Source organism: Hyaena hyaena, unplaced genomic scaffold, assembly GCF_003009895.1.
Source record: "Hyaena hyaena isolate Hyena2069 unplaced genomic scaffold, ASM300989v1 scaffold_218, whole genome shotgun sequence".
Taxonomy (NCBI): domain Eukaryota; kingdom Metazoa; phylum Chordata; class Mammalia; order Carnivora; family Hyaenidae; genus Hyaena; species Hyaena hyaena.
The window spans coordinates 795,713-814,779 of NW_024080851.1; the positions used below are offsets into that span (position 1 = coordinate 795,713).

Consider the following 19,067-nt stretch of genomic DNA (forward strand, 5'->3'; position numbering starts at 1 on the left):
CCAGGCACCCCAAGGAAGACCACTTCTAATTCTGCAGAAGGCGGTGCGTTTTCCAAGGGGATCTTCGAAGGGTGCTGCCCATTTCCTGGATCTCAGTAATGGGAAAACCGAGGCTGAGAGGCTGACTTGAGGGGATTTCTTGGTCTGGGGGAGGGGTGCTGGCATCTCTCTGCCTTGCCTCCCCTGAACATCCCTCTTCCCGGGGACTTGCTCCTCCTGAAGGCTCCTGGCCAGCCTAAATCCTGCTTATTTCTCCAGGCTCATTTTAGGAAGTCATGTGACCTTTAAAGTCTCCCCTGACCCCTCCCTCCACTGGCCTGACCTTCCAGGATCTTGTAGAGCATCTTGTTCTTTGCCTGTCATGGCCGTGCGGTTTTGTGCCTGCACGACCCCACTAGACTGTAAGCTGCAGGCGGGCAGGGAGGTCTGCGTTCCCGAGTGCGCGTAATTGTAGCGCGGGGTGCACGCAGGCTACACGCATGCAAGGCTGAATGAATGAGGGAATGAATGAATGCACGAACGAGCCAGTTTTGCATGGATCAGGACTCCCGAAGCCCTTCGCGCCCCACCCGCGGCCCGCGGACGCCCGGAGCAGGGGCCCCCAGGTGGGTTCACCGTTTCGCGGTCCCGCGGGGGCGCACGGGGGCGGGCCCGGTCGGCGTCCGCTGGGCTGGGCGCCGGGGCCAGGTGACCGGCGGCCGAGCGCGACGGTGGCGATTGCCCGCGCCGCCTCGAGGGGGCCCTGCGGCGGGCGCGGCCGCGAGCTAGGAGGACCGCCCGCCCGCGCTGCCGCCGCGCAGCTCGGCGCCCGGCCTGCTGCGGCCATCGCCCCGCGAGACCCGCCGCTCGCCCAGGTACGGGGCCGCGCCGCCGCCCGCTTTGTTTCGGGCCGGCGGCCGCGATCGCGCGCCGGGCGCGGGGAGGGGCTCGGGGCGCGCGCGGGGGAAGGGAGGGGGCCCTGCCGGGGGTCGGGGGACGCGGCGCGGGGCCGGGGGCCGAGGGCGCGGCCGGGGCGGCACTTCGCGGCGGACTTCGCTCTCGGGGACTCGTCCCGAGACTGCAGGGCGGAGAGCCGAACCGGGGCCCTGTCCCGGTCCCCGAGGTGGGCGGGAGGCGGGGGGGGGGAGGGGGAGACCCTGGACGCTCCCTCCTGACTTCTGGAGGCGCAGGAGCGGCGCGAGGGGCGCCGGGGCTGGCGCCACCTGTGGCACGTGCCCCCCGGCGCGGTCGCTGACAAGCCGCACGGGGGAGGGTCGGGGCGCGCGGGGCGCGGGAGGGGGGCGGTCTGCGTGCGGGTGGGCGCCGCGGCCTGACCGGGGCGCTGGGGTCTTTGCTTGAAGGGATGTGAAAATCTGTTGTGTGGCGGGAAGGGACTCCCGAGCTGCCTGAGGGAGAACCCCTTCTTCACTGCGGTTAATAAAAGCGCTCGGGGACGTGGGGCCAGCAGGATGCACTGTCGGGGGGGTGGGGGGTTGTCACTGCCTGATTGGAAGCCCTCCCCACCCTCCACCCCCCGGACCCTGAGGGAGTTCCAGTCCTCCACGCACTTTGACCTTCTGGAGGTTTTCATGCACGGGATCCTCCAACACTGTAAAAATGCGCTGAAAACGGGGCGCAAGTTTTCATTGCCTTAAAGTTGCAGAGCGTTTCAGAGCAGGCCGGTTTGACATTTTGGTGTGTTTGGTCTGCCCCTGGCCTGCTTTGAAGTGCGTGGTTGGTTTGGTTGGTTAGCTCTCTGCCCTTTGAAAGAGATTGTATTCTCTCCTCCCTGGGGCCTGGGAGGTTATATTTGCAAATCAATCAACAAGTATTAAGAAAGGCGTTTCTGTGGAGAGGCCTTGGAGGGGCCTGGGAGGGGCCCCCAGTCGGTGCAGCTGGAGGGTGGAGGGAGCCAGGCCAGTTGGCGGAGAAAGAGGGGACCTTTGTGCACCGGAGCTTGCCTGGGATCTGGCCGGAGGCCAGACTCCTGACCTCAGACACAAAGTAATAGTATCTTACTTTGCAATAGTGCCAAGTAATAGTGACCTCAGCGGCAAAGTAAAACATAGTAACAGCAGGTATTTCTGAGCATTTGCTGGCTCTAAGTGCTTTGCATGCTTTTATTGCATTTCATCCCAATGGCATTCCTCAGACGGGACTGGGGTTATTGCCCCATTTTACAGAGGTACAGTCGGAGGAAGAGAAAAGCTAAGCTTCTTGTTCAAGGTGATGAAAGGTGGTGTGGCGCAGGGCCCCATCCTCACCCCCCTCACCCCCCCACCCCCCCGTCCTCACCCCTGCTGCTGGATGCAGCAGGTTCTGACAGCAGGTTCCTTAGCTGAGTTGCAAACTGGGAGCTGGGGCAGCAGATGAGTTCTTTCTTTGCAAAGCACTGAGAAGGTGGGAAAAGTAGCAGCTGCTAAAACCCAGCGCTACTGGATGCAAATTGACCAGCTTTTACAGAGTCTAGCTTTGGCCCCTAATGGTTTCGAGAGGAGCAGCTTGCAAATATGACCGTGGGAGGTGAAGGTCAAATATTATGGTCCTGCAGGGGATGTTGCTAAGGGGGATTAAAAAAAAAAAAAAAAGGCCTGGGAAGAAGGCAAAAAAGGCAAGAAAAGTGAGGGGAGGGCCTAGAGGGGAAGGTTTCGGACCCGCTGCTGGCTGGCCCATTTTATAGGTGAGTAAAATGACCAACAGTGATCCGGACCAAAGCTCTGGCTAGTGCCCTTGGCTCTCAGGCTTCTTGTCTAGGATCAGCCTGGCATAAACCACCCCCGTGTGGGGAGAAAGCCCTTTGTTCCCTCTCAGAACCCTCCCCCTGGTCCCCCCCCATCCCCGCTCCTGTGTGTGGGGTAGGTGCAGGGCGTACTTGCTGGAGAACCCGCCAGCCTCAGCCAGCCTGTGACTATTGTGGGGCCAAGGCTCTCTGAGTAGGAGGCTTCCCTAGGTGGCTCTGAGCCACGGCTTTCTCTGGGAGAGGCCCTGTTTCACGCCTGAGCCTCGGGTGGGGTCTGCTCCTGGCACCGGGAACTGGGCTGGGGTCCGGACGGTCTTGGTCCGTTCTGGTGGGACTCTGTAAGCACGGAGTCCTCTGTGCCCCTTGCATGTGGAGACCCCCGTGGCCACCTCTGTCGATCCTGAGAAAGGCGTCCCGGTTAGCTGGTTAGTTCCATAGATGTTTGGTTAAGTCAGAGCTACTGTTGGAGTGTGGGAAGCCATTACTGGCACTGTCTGGGTCCCTCTGGGTCCCTCGTGGCCCAGCAGGGGAGGGTGCGTGAGAGGAGGGTGCTTTTCCCAGGGGTGTCCCCATGGAGCTGGTATTGAACACCCTTCCGCCGCTGCTTTGAAAACACCCAGACATTCAGGATAGCTTCCGTCAAGGTGCCATTGAATGTGCCTTGACTTCTGCTGACTGCGGTGCATGCTGTGGGTCTGAGCTCGTGGGCCGAGTCCTGTGGACAGCTGGCCGTGTGGCCCCGCAACTGGAGTGGCCTCAGGGTAGGAACGGTCATTCCTCCACGACTGTTCCTTTCTTAGAAGGGCAAGGAACCAGCATCTCCTGGCTTTCAGAGCTTCCTGTTGCTTCCTGCCTGTGTGGACAGTGTTCGGTGAATGTCCACTTGGCATTGTGGGTCAGGGGCTGTGTCACATCCACGAGGCTGTGCATTCGGGGGCGTCTGGGTATCCGCTGTGCCAGCTTTGGGTGCAGCCCTGTCTGGTGTCCCAGAACACCTTCCGGGGAGCTGCCTCTGCCCCGCTGAGTTGGAGGGGGGAGGCCCGCGTAGGCGAGGATGACCACCACCGGGGGGGCACCCCACTTAGGATCAGTCAGAGGCTCCCCCCACCCCGTGTAATTACCCCGCCCTCCTACCCCCCACCAGTGACGACCACTATGCATTTTAAAAGAGTTATGTTAATTTTTTTTTAAAGGAAAGTAGTGATCTGGCATTAATATACTTTGATTCAAATGGGCTAAATTGATGAAAAAATGTACATTTAAGGGGTCTTGGTCAGTAATCAGGAAAATTCCCTCTGGTGGAGCGTTCCCTGATCAGGCACCTGGGAGCCACCAACTCTGGGAGAGAAGTTTCTATGCGTCCGCCCCTTATCCCTGGGCTAGGCATGGCTGACTGCTCAGCCCCCCTCACCGACACAGCATCTGATCTTCCCCCACCCTCGCAAGGTGTGTGGTTTTTGTCTCCACTTTTACAGAATCTGGGGAAGAAACTAAGTGACTCGCCCGCGGCCGGGGGCAGGTTGGCACCCTGGTCTGTCCTGCCTTGGTCACTGGGGCCCAGAGCCCCTGAGTGCGTGTGGGGGCATGGTGCTGGGGGGTGGGGCGTCCCGGTTTGGAGCCCAGGTCCATCTGTAATACTCGGACTTGTCCGCAGACTGGGGGTCCTCACGGGTCCCCGCGAAAGGCTGGCCAGGTGTCCACAGCTGGCGGCCCCAGCTGCTTCCTCGGACAGGGAGCCTGTGTCGCTTTCTGCCTCTCTTCCTTCCTCCGACCGCTCTCACTGTGGCACGTGGGGGCTCCCGCCTTCCTCTTCCTCTCTTGGGGAGACAGGACAACGCTGCCTGCACCCTTTGCAGCCCCGGCTTTGTTCTTCAGCGCCAGGAGACACCAGTGGGACCCCATTCTGGCTTCCTGGGCAGAGAGCCGCACACGCCCCCGGGGCTGGGCTGCGCCCGCGGGCCCCATCCGGACCGCTGGTTCTCCGGGCGGCCCGCACAGTGCTCAGAGGCCACAGCAGGGTGTGCCCTGAGCCTAGACTTCCTGAGACCCGGCGCGAGCAGGGAAACCACCCCCTGGGGTTCAGAAGACCCGAGAACTAGCTGCAGCCAGGAGAGAAGGCAAGTGCTCTCCTGGAGCAGCCCAGCGGGCCTCTGCCAGCCCCAGGCTGCCCTGCTGTCGGCAGGAGAGGCCTGCCGTGGGGACCCCTCTCCTGCTCCCGGGCCCCCAGCTGCAGGGTGCTGCCTGTCACTCAGCACAAGCCGCAGGAGAAGTGGGGGCAGGCCCACATCTGGCCGGCGAGGCGCCCTGGGGCCAGGCGGGCCATTAGCTGGGCGCCTGCGTTCTGCGCGCATTCCTCGCGGAGCCGGGCTGGGGCTGGCTCTGGGAACAAAAGGCGTCCATTGACTGGGTCCTGGCCTTCCTCCCTCCTAATTCATCACCTCCCAGGGGCAGCATGAGCCTCTCTCCCTCCCTCCCCACTGGGGATGTTGGACGCAGATCAAAGGCGCGGCCCAGGCAGCCTGCTGGGAGGAAAGAGTGGGCTCAGGCGGCCACGGACTCGGGGTAAAGCTGCCCTTTGTCGTGGGGAGTGTCGTTGAGGGTCCCCACCTGCAGCCTGGGGCCTCGGTGCACTGGGGAGCGGAGCGCCTCACACCAACACGGCCCCCCCCCACACGGTGGTGCTTTGTGTGACTTTGGGGTTGCCTCCTGGGGTTGGGTGCGGGGTCCCTCCCTGCTTGTGGCCCGGGGCCACTGCTGAATTTCCATAGCCCCAGGGGCTCCTCTGGAAAACCACTTCCTCATTCTTGGAGGCGCTATCTGATCCCCCATGGGGCAGGGGGGGTGGTGGTGGGTGGTGGTGGAGGGTAGATTCCTGGAGGAGGTGGTGGGGCCCATTTGTCCTGGTGATCTGGGATGGGATCTGAAGCCCCGGGGCTGGGGTGGGGAGGCGGGGAGGGAAGGAAGGGGGCATATCTGTGCCCGTCCGTCCGGCTGGGGGCTGGCCCTCAGCTGATTGGGCAGGCATTTCCCCTCGTCCTGGGCCAGGAGGGGAGGGGACAGTCATCCACTTTGCTCCGTGGTCGGAGAAGCTTCCCAGGTAGCGGATGTCCTAGCTCCTTAAATGGAGTTTGGACTCTTTTTCTACAAAATAATTGTCACATGATAGGTGCTGGCTGTCGACTTGGAGAACTGTCGTTCTGGGGACACCGGCAGAGGCAGCGTCCTCGCAGGCTGGGTCCCCCGCGCGGGCTGTGTGTTTGGACTTTACTGTGTTGAGATCATGTGTCGGTTTAACACCCATGTGGCCGTAAACACACCCCCGTCCCGCCCCCAAACCACCCCTGCATGTCCACGGGCATTGGTGATGGCGCCCCCCAAGGGGACGTGTCGTGGTGGACGTGAGGACCGTGGTGTCCTCTGGCCACCCACCGCCTGCCTGCGTCCCTGCATGGAGCCTGTTGAGCAAGACCCTGGCCAGTCATGTTCCTGGAAGGACTTGCAAGCCTGACCGAGGTCAAAGAACAGAAACTTTTTGGTATTGTGGTAAAACACATATATCATAACATTTTCGTTTTCCGTTTTAACTCCTTTCAAGTGCATGGGTCAGTGGTATTGAGCACATTCAGCTGTCCATCCCTAGATCTCTTTGCCTCTTGAGAAACGCTGTCCCTATGAAACGCTAACTCCCCGCCCCGCCCCGTTTCCCAGCCCTGACTCCACCCCTACCCTCTGTCTCTGAATGAGTCCTCCAGGGACCCTGTTCAAGTTCAAGTGAGATCACACACAATTTGTTTTTAGTTAAATTTTTAAAAAATATTTATATTAGAGAGAGCAAGCGAGCAGGGGAGGGGCAGAGAGAGAGGGAGACACAGAATCTGAAGCAGCTCCAGGCTCCGAGCTGTCAGCACAGAGCCTGACGTGGGGCTCAAACCCACGAACCATGAGATCACGACCTGAGCTGAAGTCAGTCGCTTCACCGACTGGGCCCCCTGGGCGCTCCACGATTTGTCTTTTTGTGCCTGGCTTATTCCACTGGGCGTCATGTTCTCCAGGTTCATCCCTCTGGGAACAGGTGTCACAGCGTCCTTCTGTTTCAAGGCTGAATAATATTCCGTTGTGTGGATGGAGCACATTCTGTCCCTCGTTTTTGGGCGCTCGGGTTTGGCTGTCGTGAGCAGTGCTGCTGTGGGCAAGGACGTGCACGTGTCTGTTTCAACCCCCACTTTCCCTTCTGCTGGGTGGGCTCCTGGGAGAGGACACAGGCTTTTGGAAGCCCTCTCCCCCTGAAATACACAGTCACATCGCAAAGTGCTCGTTGCAGCCTCTCTGTGACCACCTGGTGTCCCTGAACGTAGGGCTTGGTTGGCACCCACGGGGGTGGAAACCAGGCCCGTGGGGAAAGGAAGAGGGAGGCTTCTTACTGAGCTATTTTGACAGATTGTGTACACTCTGTGATTAATGGAACGAGGCAAGAAGAATGTCTTTCATTTAAAAAAAAAAAAGCCTTCTGAGTGGCTTGGTTTTATTTTCAATTAAAAGGGTCTGATTCTGTTTCTGGAGAATGGTTTTAATTTGGATAAATAGTTCAGGCTGGGAACTGCGTGCCAGGGCCGATGATCTATGAGCGCAATTACCCAGGGCTCCCTCGGCTGCTTTTCGGACCCGGGCTCTGCTTTGGTTTGGCCTCGGTGGCCGGGCCATGCAGGTGGTGAGCTCTGGGGACAGGCAGCCCTCTGGACCTGTGTGTGGGATCTACCCGGGCCGACGGCCACCTCGAGAGCAAGGGGCTGGAGCCTGGTGGTCTCTGGTTAATTTTTATCTTCCAAGAATGCGTTTACGATCTGAGTCAGGAATGCCAAGAAGCAGGCCCTCGATCCGCCTGCCTTGCACTTGGATCAGATTCACTGGCATCTTTTCCAGTGAGAGCTTTTGCGGCACTGGTCAGGCTTGGGGGATGCAGGGGGGAGACCTTACAGGTCCCCTGGTTGGGGGTGCTTCCTCCTGAGGCCAGGCATGGGGCTCCCTGAAGGCAGGGCCTGGGGCCGTCTTTCTTTTAAAAAAAAAACAAAACATTTTTTTAAAATGTTTTATTTCTGAGAGAGAGAGGGACCGCGTGAGCAGGGGAGGGTCAGAGAGAGAGGGAGACACAGAATCTGAAACAGCCTCCAGGCTCTGAGCTGACTGTCCGCACAGAGCCCGACGCAGGCTCGAACCCACTAACAGCGAGATCATGACCTGAGCTGAAGTTGGAGGCTTAACCGACTGAGCCACCCAGGGCCTGGGGCTGTCTTTCAAAGGGGACTGGAGGTGGATCTCAGAGTTGCAGGGAAGCTGGGACAGGGGGAGTCCTGGGGGCTCTGGGGAAGGAACCCTCGGGGGAGTGTCCCTGGGAAGGGGTGGGGAGGGCAGAGGGGATAAGAAGGCACAAGGTGGAACATTCCACTGGCTACACTGGGAAATGTGGAAACCTGCTGTTTAGGCAGTGGGAGGGAGGTCTGCGATGGACCGTGGGAGCTCCCCAGTGCGGGCCAGGAGCAGCAGCAGACTGCACAGGAGGGACGCCAGACCAGGGGGCCCCGTGCAGCGGGGAGGGCGTCTGGCCCTCCGCACAAGGGGGAAGATCCTGAGCCCACAGGAGGCCGTGCAGGCTGCTAACGAGAGCACTTCCCAGCATAGGGGACAGTGCGGTCTCCGGGCTGGGGGATGCGGGGAAGCAGGGCACCAGCACTCGGGGTCCCCACCCGTTTCTGGGCAGGCAGCTGGGGGGCCGGAGCCTCGAGGAAGGACTGAGGCGGCGCCTGGACCTTCAGAGGCCCTGCCTGTCCGGGAGCGCGTGGGGAGACGATGGGAGCATCCAAGGCCTGTTTTCCCAAAGCTTGTGCACCCCGCTTCTAGAGTGGCCCTGGCAGCTCCAGGGGGAGGGGGGCACACGCAGCGCCCTGTCTAGTGCCCTCCTGCAAGTCTGCGGCTGTGAGCTGTGTGCAGATGAGATGTTTGGATGAGGTCGGGGCCGATGGCGGAGTCGACTTCTCTTGTCTGGCCCCTTCCCGCCAGGAATGCCCACGGTGAGCGTCCCCTCGAAGAGTGTCACTTGCTGCTGCACCGTTTCCGTTGTTGCTGGAGATGCCACTGCCCGACTGGTGTCCCCAGCTGATGCAGACGCTGGGGAGGTGCAGCCAGGGGGCCTAGCGGGGGACCCCAGGGTCCCAGGCCTCCTGTCCTGCTCCTCAGGCTGGCGGCCAGGGCCCCACCGACGTAGGTCTCCACACAGGGTCCCCCGTGTGGGGTGAACAGCAGTCTGTAGGCGGCAGCGTGGGGCAGGATGGTGGGCACTGGGGCCACGGGCAGGCTGGCCATGGCCCCATGAGGCTTCATGTCCAGCATTCTTGATAATTGTGTGGCCGGCACCTGGGGGGGCTGAGCTCAGCTCTGCAGCATGGGGTGCCCTCTGGGGTCTGGACGGGCTCTGTTTCTAGGATCCTCCAGCCAAGATGGGTTGGGTCAACGGGCTGGGGCTGACGGAGCCTCTGGCCAACCTCGGCCTCTCTCGTTTGCCCCCCATTGACGTCAGGGCTGCCTGCCTGCCTTCCATTCGTCTGAGCCTGTTGTTTCTGCTCTGTTCTGCCGGGCGTCAGGCCCGAGCGATTTGAGGACATCGTCCCCTGATGCCAGGTGGTGCTGAGCAGAGGGGACGTCCTCGGCCGGGCGCTGCTGGCCCTTTACTCCGGGGCCGGGGTGGAACAGGAGCGGCTAGTGGTCCTGGGCCCCGGACGGCCCCCGAGCTTCTCTGCAGCCTTGCCCAACCCCGGGGCGGCACTGAGCGCGCTCCCTGGTGACAGTGTGAGGACACCCAGCTGGGCGTTTCTGGCCCCTTGCACCCTGACATGCACCTGGGAAGGAGGGGGGCTGCGGACCCCGCCGTCACAGCCCCGCGGGCCCTTCCCGACGCTCCCTGGGATCAGGTCGTGCCTTTGTGTTCATGTGTGTCTCACTCACATCAGCTCCTCCAAGGCCAGGAGCCAAGGCTGCTGCTTCGCTTTGGTAAGTTGAGCGCTTGGGAAGCGGCGCCCAGTGAGCGGTGCACCTGTGGGCAAGGTGTTTGGTCACCACGAGCCTCTGCGCTGTCGCGGGAACGCGCGAGCGCTGCCCCCCATCTGCAGCACGCCCGGTGTGCTTCACGAACGGGGGACACAGTTCCATACCCCGAGGGAATCCTTCTAGAAACTGATTCTTTACTAGAAGAGACGCACACGCACGCGTTACTGCAGGGTTTCAGCAGTGTTTTCAGGGCCGCCGTTTTCTCTTTTTCTGGAAGGTTTGCGTCACAGCGAGCTCCGTTCACTTTCCGGCAAGGGCCCCTGACCGGCCTCTTTCAGGCCTGAGGAGCCAGGCCACTGCTCTGTCCTTGGAAAACTGCCACATTTCACGTTGTCGCATTTTTGAGAGCTGCCGGTAAACGTCCGCTAGGAATGCACGCGGGCTCCCCAAGCAGAGCTGCAAACACAAGGCCCGGCTTTGCTGGCTGCGGAGCACAAAAGAATATTCTTCCTGGACCCAGGCAGCGGTGGGGTTGCCGAAACCCGCACTGTGCAAAAGGGCAAGACTGATTTCCTTTGTCTTATGCTCAGAATGGAGTCCAGTGTTGACGCAGGCTCGCCGGGATGTGTAATCTCTTGTCTAATATTTAAATGAGGGTTTTGTGCTGGTGAAAACGCAGGGCACCCAGCAGACCGCAGTGAGGACAGCTGTGGCCCATCCTCCTTACGGACTTTCTGTCCATCCTGCCCAGATAACTTTCACAAATTCTTTCTCTGCGACTGAACACATTAAAAACAAACAAACAAAACACACAACTGGCCTCGGGGGCACCTGAGAGACTCAGTAGGTTAAGTATTTGACTCTTGGTTTCGGCTCAGGTCATGATCAAACTCAGGTTTGTGAGTTCGAGTCACACCTCTGGCTCTGTGCTGGCGGCAAGGAGCCTGCTTGGGATTCTCTCTCTCCGGCTCTCACACACACACTCTCTCTCTCTTTCTCTCAAAATAAATCAATGAACATTAAAAAACTTGGCTGAACGTTGGAGAGCCCTTGCCATCTGCTGTGTGTACTGTTGCTGGCGGAAGCCCACAACAGGCCATTGGGATGAGGGACAGGGGTGCAGGGTACATAGCAACAGGCTGGGCTTGTTCGAGCGGCCCGTGTATGCCCTTCTTTCAGTGGGCAGCTGGCTTCTCAAGGGCCATGGTGTGGCCCCACCGGGCACCTGACGTGGTAAGAGGCCCAGCTGAGCGTCTGGTGCTCTTGACCCTCAGCATGCTGAAGGGGGGGCAGAGGGGTCCACCGGCTTGCTGACTGTGTTCCCCTGGACGTGTTCTGCTGCTGCCGCCGCCCGGCCAGGCCCCCTCCCCTGCAGGCGCCATGGGGGCCCGGCTTCTCTCACTGTCCGCCAGCAGGAGACTTTATAGAACAAAGTCACCTGCTCGGGCTGGTGGGGGGGGTGGTGGATAGGACGGAGCAAATCCCCACCATGCACCTGCCCCCGCGGACCATGCGGCTGGCCTCAGAGAGGGGCGCCCCTGCCCATTCCACTGTGACCTCTGTGTCCCAGGAACTGGAGGGCCAGCCCAGGGCTCTTTTTTAAATGTTTACTTAGTTCTTTTTTTTTTTCCCGTTGAAGTGTAGCTGACATACAATGTGGTATTAGCTTCAGGCATACGACGTGGTGGTTCAACGTTTGTACCCATTGTGAAGTGATCCCCACTGTAAATCTAGATGCCATCTGTCCCATACAAAGTGCTTATGCTTTGTTAACTGCCTTCCCTATGTGCTATACAGTAGCCCAGTGTCTTATTTTTTTTTAATGTTTATTTATTTTTGAGACAGAGAGAGATAGTGTGAGCAGGGGAGAGTCAGAGAGAGAGGGAGACGCAGAATCTGAAACAGGCTCCAGGCTCTGAGCTGTCAGCACAGAGCCCGACTTAGGGCTCGAACTCACGAGCCGCGAGATCATGACCTGAGCCGAAGTTGGACGCTTAACTGACTCAGCCACCCAGGCGCCCCGTTTTTATTTATTTATTTATTTATTTATTTATTTATTTATTTTTTATAACTAGAAGTTTGTACCTTTTAATCCTCTTTCCCTATTTTGCCCATTTCTCACCTGCTTCTTTCTGGGAAACACCACATTGTTTTCTTAGAGTCTGTATTTTTTTTTTTGTTTAGATCCCACATGTAAGTGAAACCAAATGGAATTCGTCTCTCTCTGTCTGACATCATTTCACCTAGCATGATGCCTTCTGGGTCCTTCCATATCGTTACAAATGGTAAGGTTTCATTCATTTTTACAGCTCGATAATATTCCACTATGGGCACACACCCCCTCTCCTTTTGTTGGTTGTTTCCTTCACTGTGCAGAAGCTTTTCGGTTTGATGCAGTCCCACGTGCTTAAGTAACTTTTCTTGCCCTTGCGTCAGGAGACTGGTCCCAAAAAATTCCACTAAGACCAACGTAAAAAACATATGCTTCTAGGAGCTTTATGGTTTCGGGTCTCACTCAAGTCTTTACTCCACTTTGAATTTATTTTTCTGTTTGATGTAGGAACTTGGTCCAGTTTCATTCTTCTGCACGTAGCTGTGCAGTTTTCCCAACACAGTTTGATGAAGAGACTGTCTTTCCCTGGTGGATATTCTTTCCTGCTTTGTCATACATTCATTGGCTATATGACTGTGGGTTTATTTCTGGGTTTTCTGTTCTGTTTCATTGATCTATGTGTCTGTTTTTGTACCAGGACTGTGCTACCTTGATCACTATAGCTCTGTACAGTTTGAAATGAAGGAGTGTGATACTTCCAGTTTTGTTCTTTTTCAAGATGGCTTTGATTATTAGGGATCTCTTGTGGCTTTCCATACACATTTTAGGGTTCTTTGGTCTAGTTTCGTCTGTGAAAAATGCTGTTGGTATTTTATACTTGATCTTAGCCAAAAGGCTAGAAGCGATTGCAACTGACATTTTGATAGGGATTACATTGAATTTGTAGATTGCTTTGGAGTATGGTCATTTTAACAATATTAATGCTTCCAATCCATGAGCATGGTATATCTTTCTGTTTATTTGTGTCATCTGCAAGTTCTTTCATCAGTGTCTTATAGTTGTCAGGGTACACAGATCTTTTACCACCTTGGTTAAATTTATTCCTGGGTATTATAAATGGAATTATTTTCCTAATTTCTCTTTTTGATTACTTGCTGTTATGGATAGAAATGCCACAGATTTCTGTATGTTAATTTTGTATCCTGTGACCTTACTGAATTCATTCATTAGATCTGGTAATTTTTCGGTGGAGTCTTCAGGGTTTTTGATACATAGTGTCATATCATCTGTCAATAGTGACAGTTTTACTTCCTTTCCGATTTGAGTCTCTTTTATTTTTTTTTCTTGTGTGATTGCTGTGTCTAGGGTTTCCAAAACTGTGTTGAATAAAGGTCCTGAGACTGGACACCCTTGTGTTGTTTCTTAGAGGAAAAAGCTTTTAGCCTTTCACCATTGAGTATGGGGTTAGCTGTGAGCTTCTCATACGTGACTTTTATTATGCTGAGATATGTTCCTTCTATACCCATTCTGTTGAGAGTTTTCATTGTTAATGGATGTTGCGTTTTGTCAGATGTCTTTCTCCATTTGTTGGGATGATCGTGTGATATTTATCCTTTGTGTTGTTAATGTGATGCATCACACTGACCGACTTGCAGATGTCCAACCATCTATGCATTCCTGGAATAAATCCTACTTGATGGTGGTGAATGATCCTTTTTAACGTACTATTGAATTTGGTTTGCTAGTATTTTTTTAAAGATTTTTGTGTCTGTGTTTATCAGGGTTTTTGACCTGTCAGTGTGTGTGTGTGTGTGTGTGTGTGTGTGTGTGTGTGTGAGAGAGAGAGAGAGAGAGAGAGATCCTTTGGTATCAGGATAATTCTGGCTTCATAGAATCAATTTGGAAGCATTCCTTTCTCTTATATTTTTTGAATAATTTGAGAAGGGGATGGGTGCTAACTCTTTAAATGTTTGCTAGAATTCATCTGCAAAGCTGTCTTGTCCTAGACTTTTGTGCTTTGGGAGGTTTTAAATTGCGGATTCACTTTCATTCCTTTTAATAGGTTTGTTCAGATTTTCTGTTTCTTCGTGATTCAGTCTGAGAAGGTCGTATGTTTTTAGGAATTTGTCCAGTTGTTGGTGTATAATTGTTTGTAGCACAAACAACAATCTCTTAGGATCATTTGTATTTCATGATGTTGGTGGTAACGTCTCCTCTTTTATATATTTGGACCTTTTTTGTTTCCTTGATGAGTCAGGCTAGAGGTTTATTGATTTCATGTATATTTTCAGAGAAACAGCTTTTAGTTTCATTGATATTTAAAAAAAAATTTTAGTCTCATTTTCATTTATATCCACTCTCATCTTTATTATTTCTTTCCTTCTACTGACTTAGGGTTTTGCTTGTTCTTCTTCATGTAAAGTTAGATTATTTATTTGGGATTTTTCATGTTTCTTTTTTTATAAGTTACTTAATTAATTTTGAGAGAGGCAGTGAGAATGGGGGAGGGGCAGAGAAAGAGGGAAAGAGAATCCCAAGCAGGATCCGCACTGTCCGCACAGAGCCCCACATAGGGCTGACGCGGGCCAGAGGTGGCTGCCGGTGCGGGAGGAGACGTAGATGTCCCCTGCCTCTGATGAACAGACTCTGTCCTGTGCACGGGGCTCAGGTGTCCCACAGGAGGGACAGGTGGGAGGCACATCAGGAGCTGCCCTCTCAGGGGGAGGCACCTCGGACTTCGGGGCCACATCCTGGGCACGTGGAACATCGGTTGCAGGTCTCAGCTTGGACGTTAGGAAAATTCTCAGGGCCTTTCTGTGGCTTCGCTGCCAGGGAGGCAGGAAGGGGAGGCGTCCTCGGGATTCTGGGAGTTGGGGGTCCCTCCTTCCATGGAAACCTTCACACTGACTGGACAGTTTGCCACGTTGGCCACATTCCTTTGTTTATTTGGGGGGCTGGTCAAGGGGAGAGAGGCGATTGTGCTCCGCTCTCCCCAACATGGAGCAGCAGGATGTTCCTACGGGGACAGACTTTCTGAGCAGTCCGAGGCCGCACCTCCCCATCTAGGGCTCCCTCAGGAGACACAGGCTGAGTGTCCAGCCCCATGGTGGCCTCACTCTGTGACCCGGCCCGGACTCTCAGTGGAGTCACACGGAGGTGAGCCCACAGTCCCTGGGAGCAGACACAGAAGTCACAGGTTAGAGGTTGGCCTAAGGGGTCATGTGTGGCAGTAGCAGAGGGAAGCCTGCTGTGGGGGGGAGGCAACATTCAAGGGGCTCCCCTGGGTGGAAGCTTCCAGAAGGGCTGTGATGTCAGGATGGGGGGGTGCTTCTGGAAGGGCTGTGATGTCAGGAGTCGGGAGTCAGGACAGGAGCCCGTGGCCCTTGGGCAGGTGACTTGGGAAGCACAGTCCTTGCTCGGATGCCAATCGGCAGACCTGAGGCTCCAGGCCTGGGTTCCCGCCGGGCCCTTAGAGGCTGTGTGTGTGGATGGCGCCTTCGGAGGTTCGTGGCTTCAACAGGCAGCCGGCCGTGGGTGAGGACACGAGGTTAGGGTCAGCCGTCAGGCCCGCCTCCTTCTAGTACCTGAAGTTCTTGTTTCCTTGTCCACCTGAGCCTCAGTGTCTCTGACTCTGCAACACGGTGGCTGCCACCTCGTTTGCCAGCATGAGCCAGGGAGCGGCCTGTTGTCCCCTGAGCTCAGGGGGAGGGGCTTCCTAAGAGCAAGTGTGGTCCTTGTTTGCGTGAGGGCTGCCTTTAGGAACAGAATTTAGGGGCGCCTGGAGGCTCAGCTGGTTAAGCGTCTGACTCTTGGTTTTAGCTCAGGTCATGATTTCATGGTTCATGAGTTCGAGCCCCGAATTAAGCTCTGTGCTGATAGCGCAGAACCTGCATAGGGTTCTCTCTCTCCCTTTCTCTCTGCCCCACCCCTGCTCACTCTCTTTCTCAAAAAAGAAAAATACACTAAAAACCCCCTCAAAACCCCAAAATAAATAAATAGTATTTATTATGACATTTTCTTCTTTTTTTAATGTTTTATTTATTTCTGAGAGAGAGAGAGAGAGAGAGAGAGAGACAGCATGAGCAGGGGAGGATCAGAGAGAGAGGGAGACACAATCTGAAACAGGCTCCAGGCTCTGAACTGTCAGCACAGAGCCCAGCGCGGAGCTCGAACCCACGAACTGCGAACTGCGAGATCATGACCTGAGCTGAAGTCAGACGCTTAACCGACTGAGCCACCCAGGTGCTCCTATTATGACATTTTCTAAGACTCTGCAAGGCAGGAATGTAGCCCTAAAACCATCGTGCGGGACCTCACCCCTCCCCAGGTTTGCCCTCCTATCGCGCCTCTGCGCCCCTCCCCCTCCTGCATCTCCTCTCCCTGCTGGTGGCCCAGTCTGCATCTTTCCTGCACTGTCCAGGCTGCTGGTCCTGTGTCCACCCCCTGCAGCTGTGTCTGCACTGGTGGAGGGGGCGCGCGGCAGAGATGGCCTGTAGGGGAGCGGTCTCCAGGCCCTGGTGCCCCGATGCTGGGGCCGGTCAGGTGTCACACTCTAGGCCAGGAGGGCGGGAAGGCTGACTGGTCTTGCTGGGTCACGGTGGTTATCACACGGGGAGGTCAGCTCCCTGGCCCTGCCTCTGGGTCTCCATTCTTGGTGCGCGGCCCTGGGATCTGAGTCACCACCCGTGCCAGAGGGTCCCTGAAGCTCACCAGATGGTCCGCGTCATAATGTTGCTGGGGGAGTGTCTGTCCCCCCCCCCCCTTAGTAAATCAGAGCGTGAGTCCCCAGTGTTTCATATCAATTGAAGGATGCACTTGACGACGTGGGACTTGAAAGGTTAGGGAGCAGCCCCTGCGAATGGAAGTTGGGGTTTGCCTCTGGGGCCCCCTTAAGCTCCCAGGGAGCAGTTTGGGCTCTGGCAGGTTCCTGACCGTTTCCCCACTCCCTGGCCCATGGGCAGGCTCCGGAAAGCCCCCTCCTGCTCCCCTCCCCGTCTTGGGCATAACCTCTAACCCTATGAGGAAGGTGCTAGAGCTGGGTTTTCCTGTCTGGCGTGTCCAGAGATGGGAGAACGGCCACCGCTCTGTCCTTTCCCTGTGCTACTTGGTATTGGGGTGATTCTGCCCCAATTTTTCTTTTTTGTTTTTTTTTCCTTTTTTTTAAATATTTATTTGGGAGACAGAGAGGCAGAGAGAGAGGAGACAGAATCTGAGGCAGGCTCCAGGCTCTGAGCTGTCAGCACAGAGCCCGACACGGGGCTTGAACCCACAAACTGTGAGATCATGACCTGAGCCAAAGTCAGACGCTTAACAGACGGAGCCACTCTGGCACCCCAATGTTTTCAGCGAGGAAACGAGCCAGTTGGAATCTGAAAGGGGGTGATGGAGGAGGTGGTGTGGATGAACCCCGCCCCTGTAGGACGAAAGCCCAGAGCCTGTTCCCTGCCCCCTTCCCCACCCCCCTCCTACCCTTGCTGCAGAGGAGGGGTGCTCTCTGGATAGGAGCTTTCAAGCTGAGGGGCTGAGGGACGCTTCTGGGGGAGTCTGGGAGCACCCAGGGCAAGGGTGTGGATCCTTTGCGAGCCTCCAGTGGGCCTGAAAGGACCAGGGAGCTTTGCTTTTGGCCGCCGGCTACGAGAAGCAAAGACAAACAGGGAGGGAGCCACATTCCTGGCGGGACCGCGGGGAGCTGGGCCAGCCTCTTTGATCCTGGTGCCCGGGCCTGCTGCGGCTTGCTGGCAGCACATCCCCTTTCTCCGGAAGTAAGTAGGGAGCACCCCACGCTCTGGGCCTGGAAGCCCTTCTCCCATCTTTCCTGAAGGAAGCGTCAGCCCTGTGCTCCCAGAGGATCTGCTGGGGCCTCATCCTCATCCCTCATCTGTGGGAGACAGACAGACCGAGGAGAGGATGTCCTGAGGGCCTGGCCTGCTCACCACCCACCGCTCACCCAGGCCTTCTGAAAATAGGGCACTTTTCAGTTTGTAGGCTTTCTCCTGAAGATTCTGTGGTGCCGTCTTTGGAAACTGGATGCCACCTCTTCGCGGTGTCCCTGGTGGGATGATTCTTTGTGGGAGGGTTTGCCCGAGGAAGTTTGGAGCATCCCCACCTCCTCCTTCCCCACGAAGCTCGCGGTCCCCCGTTGTGGCGACAGTGAAGACAGACAAGAGTCCCTCCTGTGTCCAGATGCCTTTGTGGACATCCACTTCCTGTGGTCTCGGGATTGGAAGAGGAAGGCCTTGGCCGGGCGGGGGATTGTGTTACAGTGGCCCGTGTTTGGGTGAAAAGGTTGCCTTGTGAGCTCAGAGCAAGCGGGAGCGAGTCACAGTCAAGGTGACGGTGTTGTGGTCACGGTGCCGGTGGCCCCTGTTTGTGGATGGCCCCGCAGGGGCCCAGTGGGCGTTCTGTGTTTCTTGTTCCTGTCGGGAAGAAGCCCGGGGACAGGAAAGTAGACCCATGTTTTGAGTAAGGTGCTGGAAACTTTCCCAGATGCGCCCGAGCCCGTGGGTGGCTCCAGACCTTTCCGATGATGGTGTTCTCCGCAGGGTCGGAGCCTCTGGATCGGGGGGTCCATCACGGCGCTCCGTCCCCTGCCCGCTCACCCTTCCGCTCTTGGGCGGCCTTCCTGGAGTGCTCTTAATGGGGGCAGCCCTCTGAGCTGCAGGTCAGTGCCCTCCTCACCCAAACCCACCGGGGCCACGCCTGCCAAGGCACCCTGGAGCACTTGTGGGAGGAGCCTTGGCCCTTGGGTCTGGGGAGGTGACAGAAGGGCCAGCCTGGGGTCTGCACTGCATCACCTCGGACATCTGGTCCTGTCCTTTCTGGTTTTGTCTGGGGGGTGGGCTGTGGCTTTGCTCCACTGGGGGAGGGGACTTAGAGGTGCACCTGTTTCCAAGAGCAGGGCCCAATGATGGGGGTTCACACAAAGAAGTTCGAGCAAATAGTGATTACACCCTTGTGGGCTGCACAGAGCATCCGACCCTGCATGCTCTGGGAGGGGCTGTAGGCTGGACATGGTGTCGGTGGGGCGCAGAGTGGCCGCGGACAGCCAGGGGAGACCACGTCCGGGGGTCATGGCCTTCCGTGTCCAGGACAGGGATCTAAGACCAACCAGGAGACCTCCTCAGGATCGCCAACTTCAGTTTCATTAAATAAAAGATCACATCTTGATTTAAAAGCTTCTCCAGGGGTGCCCGCATGGCTTAGTCGCTGAGCATCTGACTCTTGATTTTGGCTCAGGTCGTGATCTCACGGTTCATG

The 19,067-nt window shown here is 56.6% G+C and overlaps 1 protein-coding gene across 2 annotated transcripts in view; it reads left to right on the forward strand.

The window, feature by feature from the left end:
• Positions 1-466: 466 nt before the first annotated feature.
• The window catches only part of TNS3 (tensin 3), a 197,954-nt gene continuing 179,353 nt past the window's right edge, over positions 467-19,067 (forward strand). Inside the window, exon 1 of one of the 2 annotated variants that reach the window (XM_039242960.1) lies at positions 467-605. In XM_039242960.1, the coding sequence (XP_039098891.1) occupies positions 492-605 (114 nt within the window). In that variant the 5' untranslated portion in view covers positions 467-491. Of the gene's footprint in view, positions 606-826; positions 855-19,067 lie in introns of those variants that run through there. The other variant, XM_039242962.1, reaches the window with a different exon arrangement.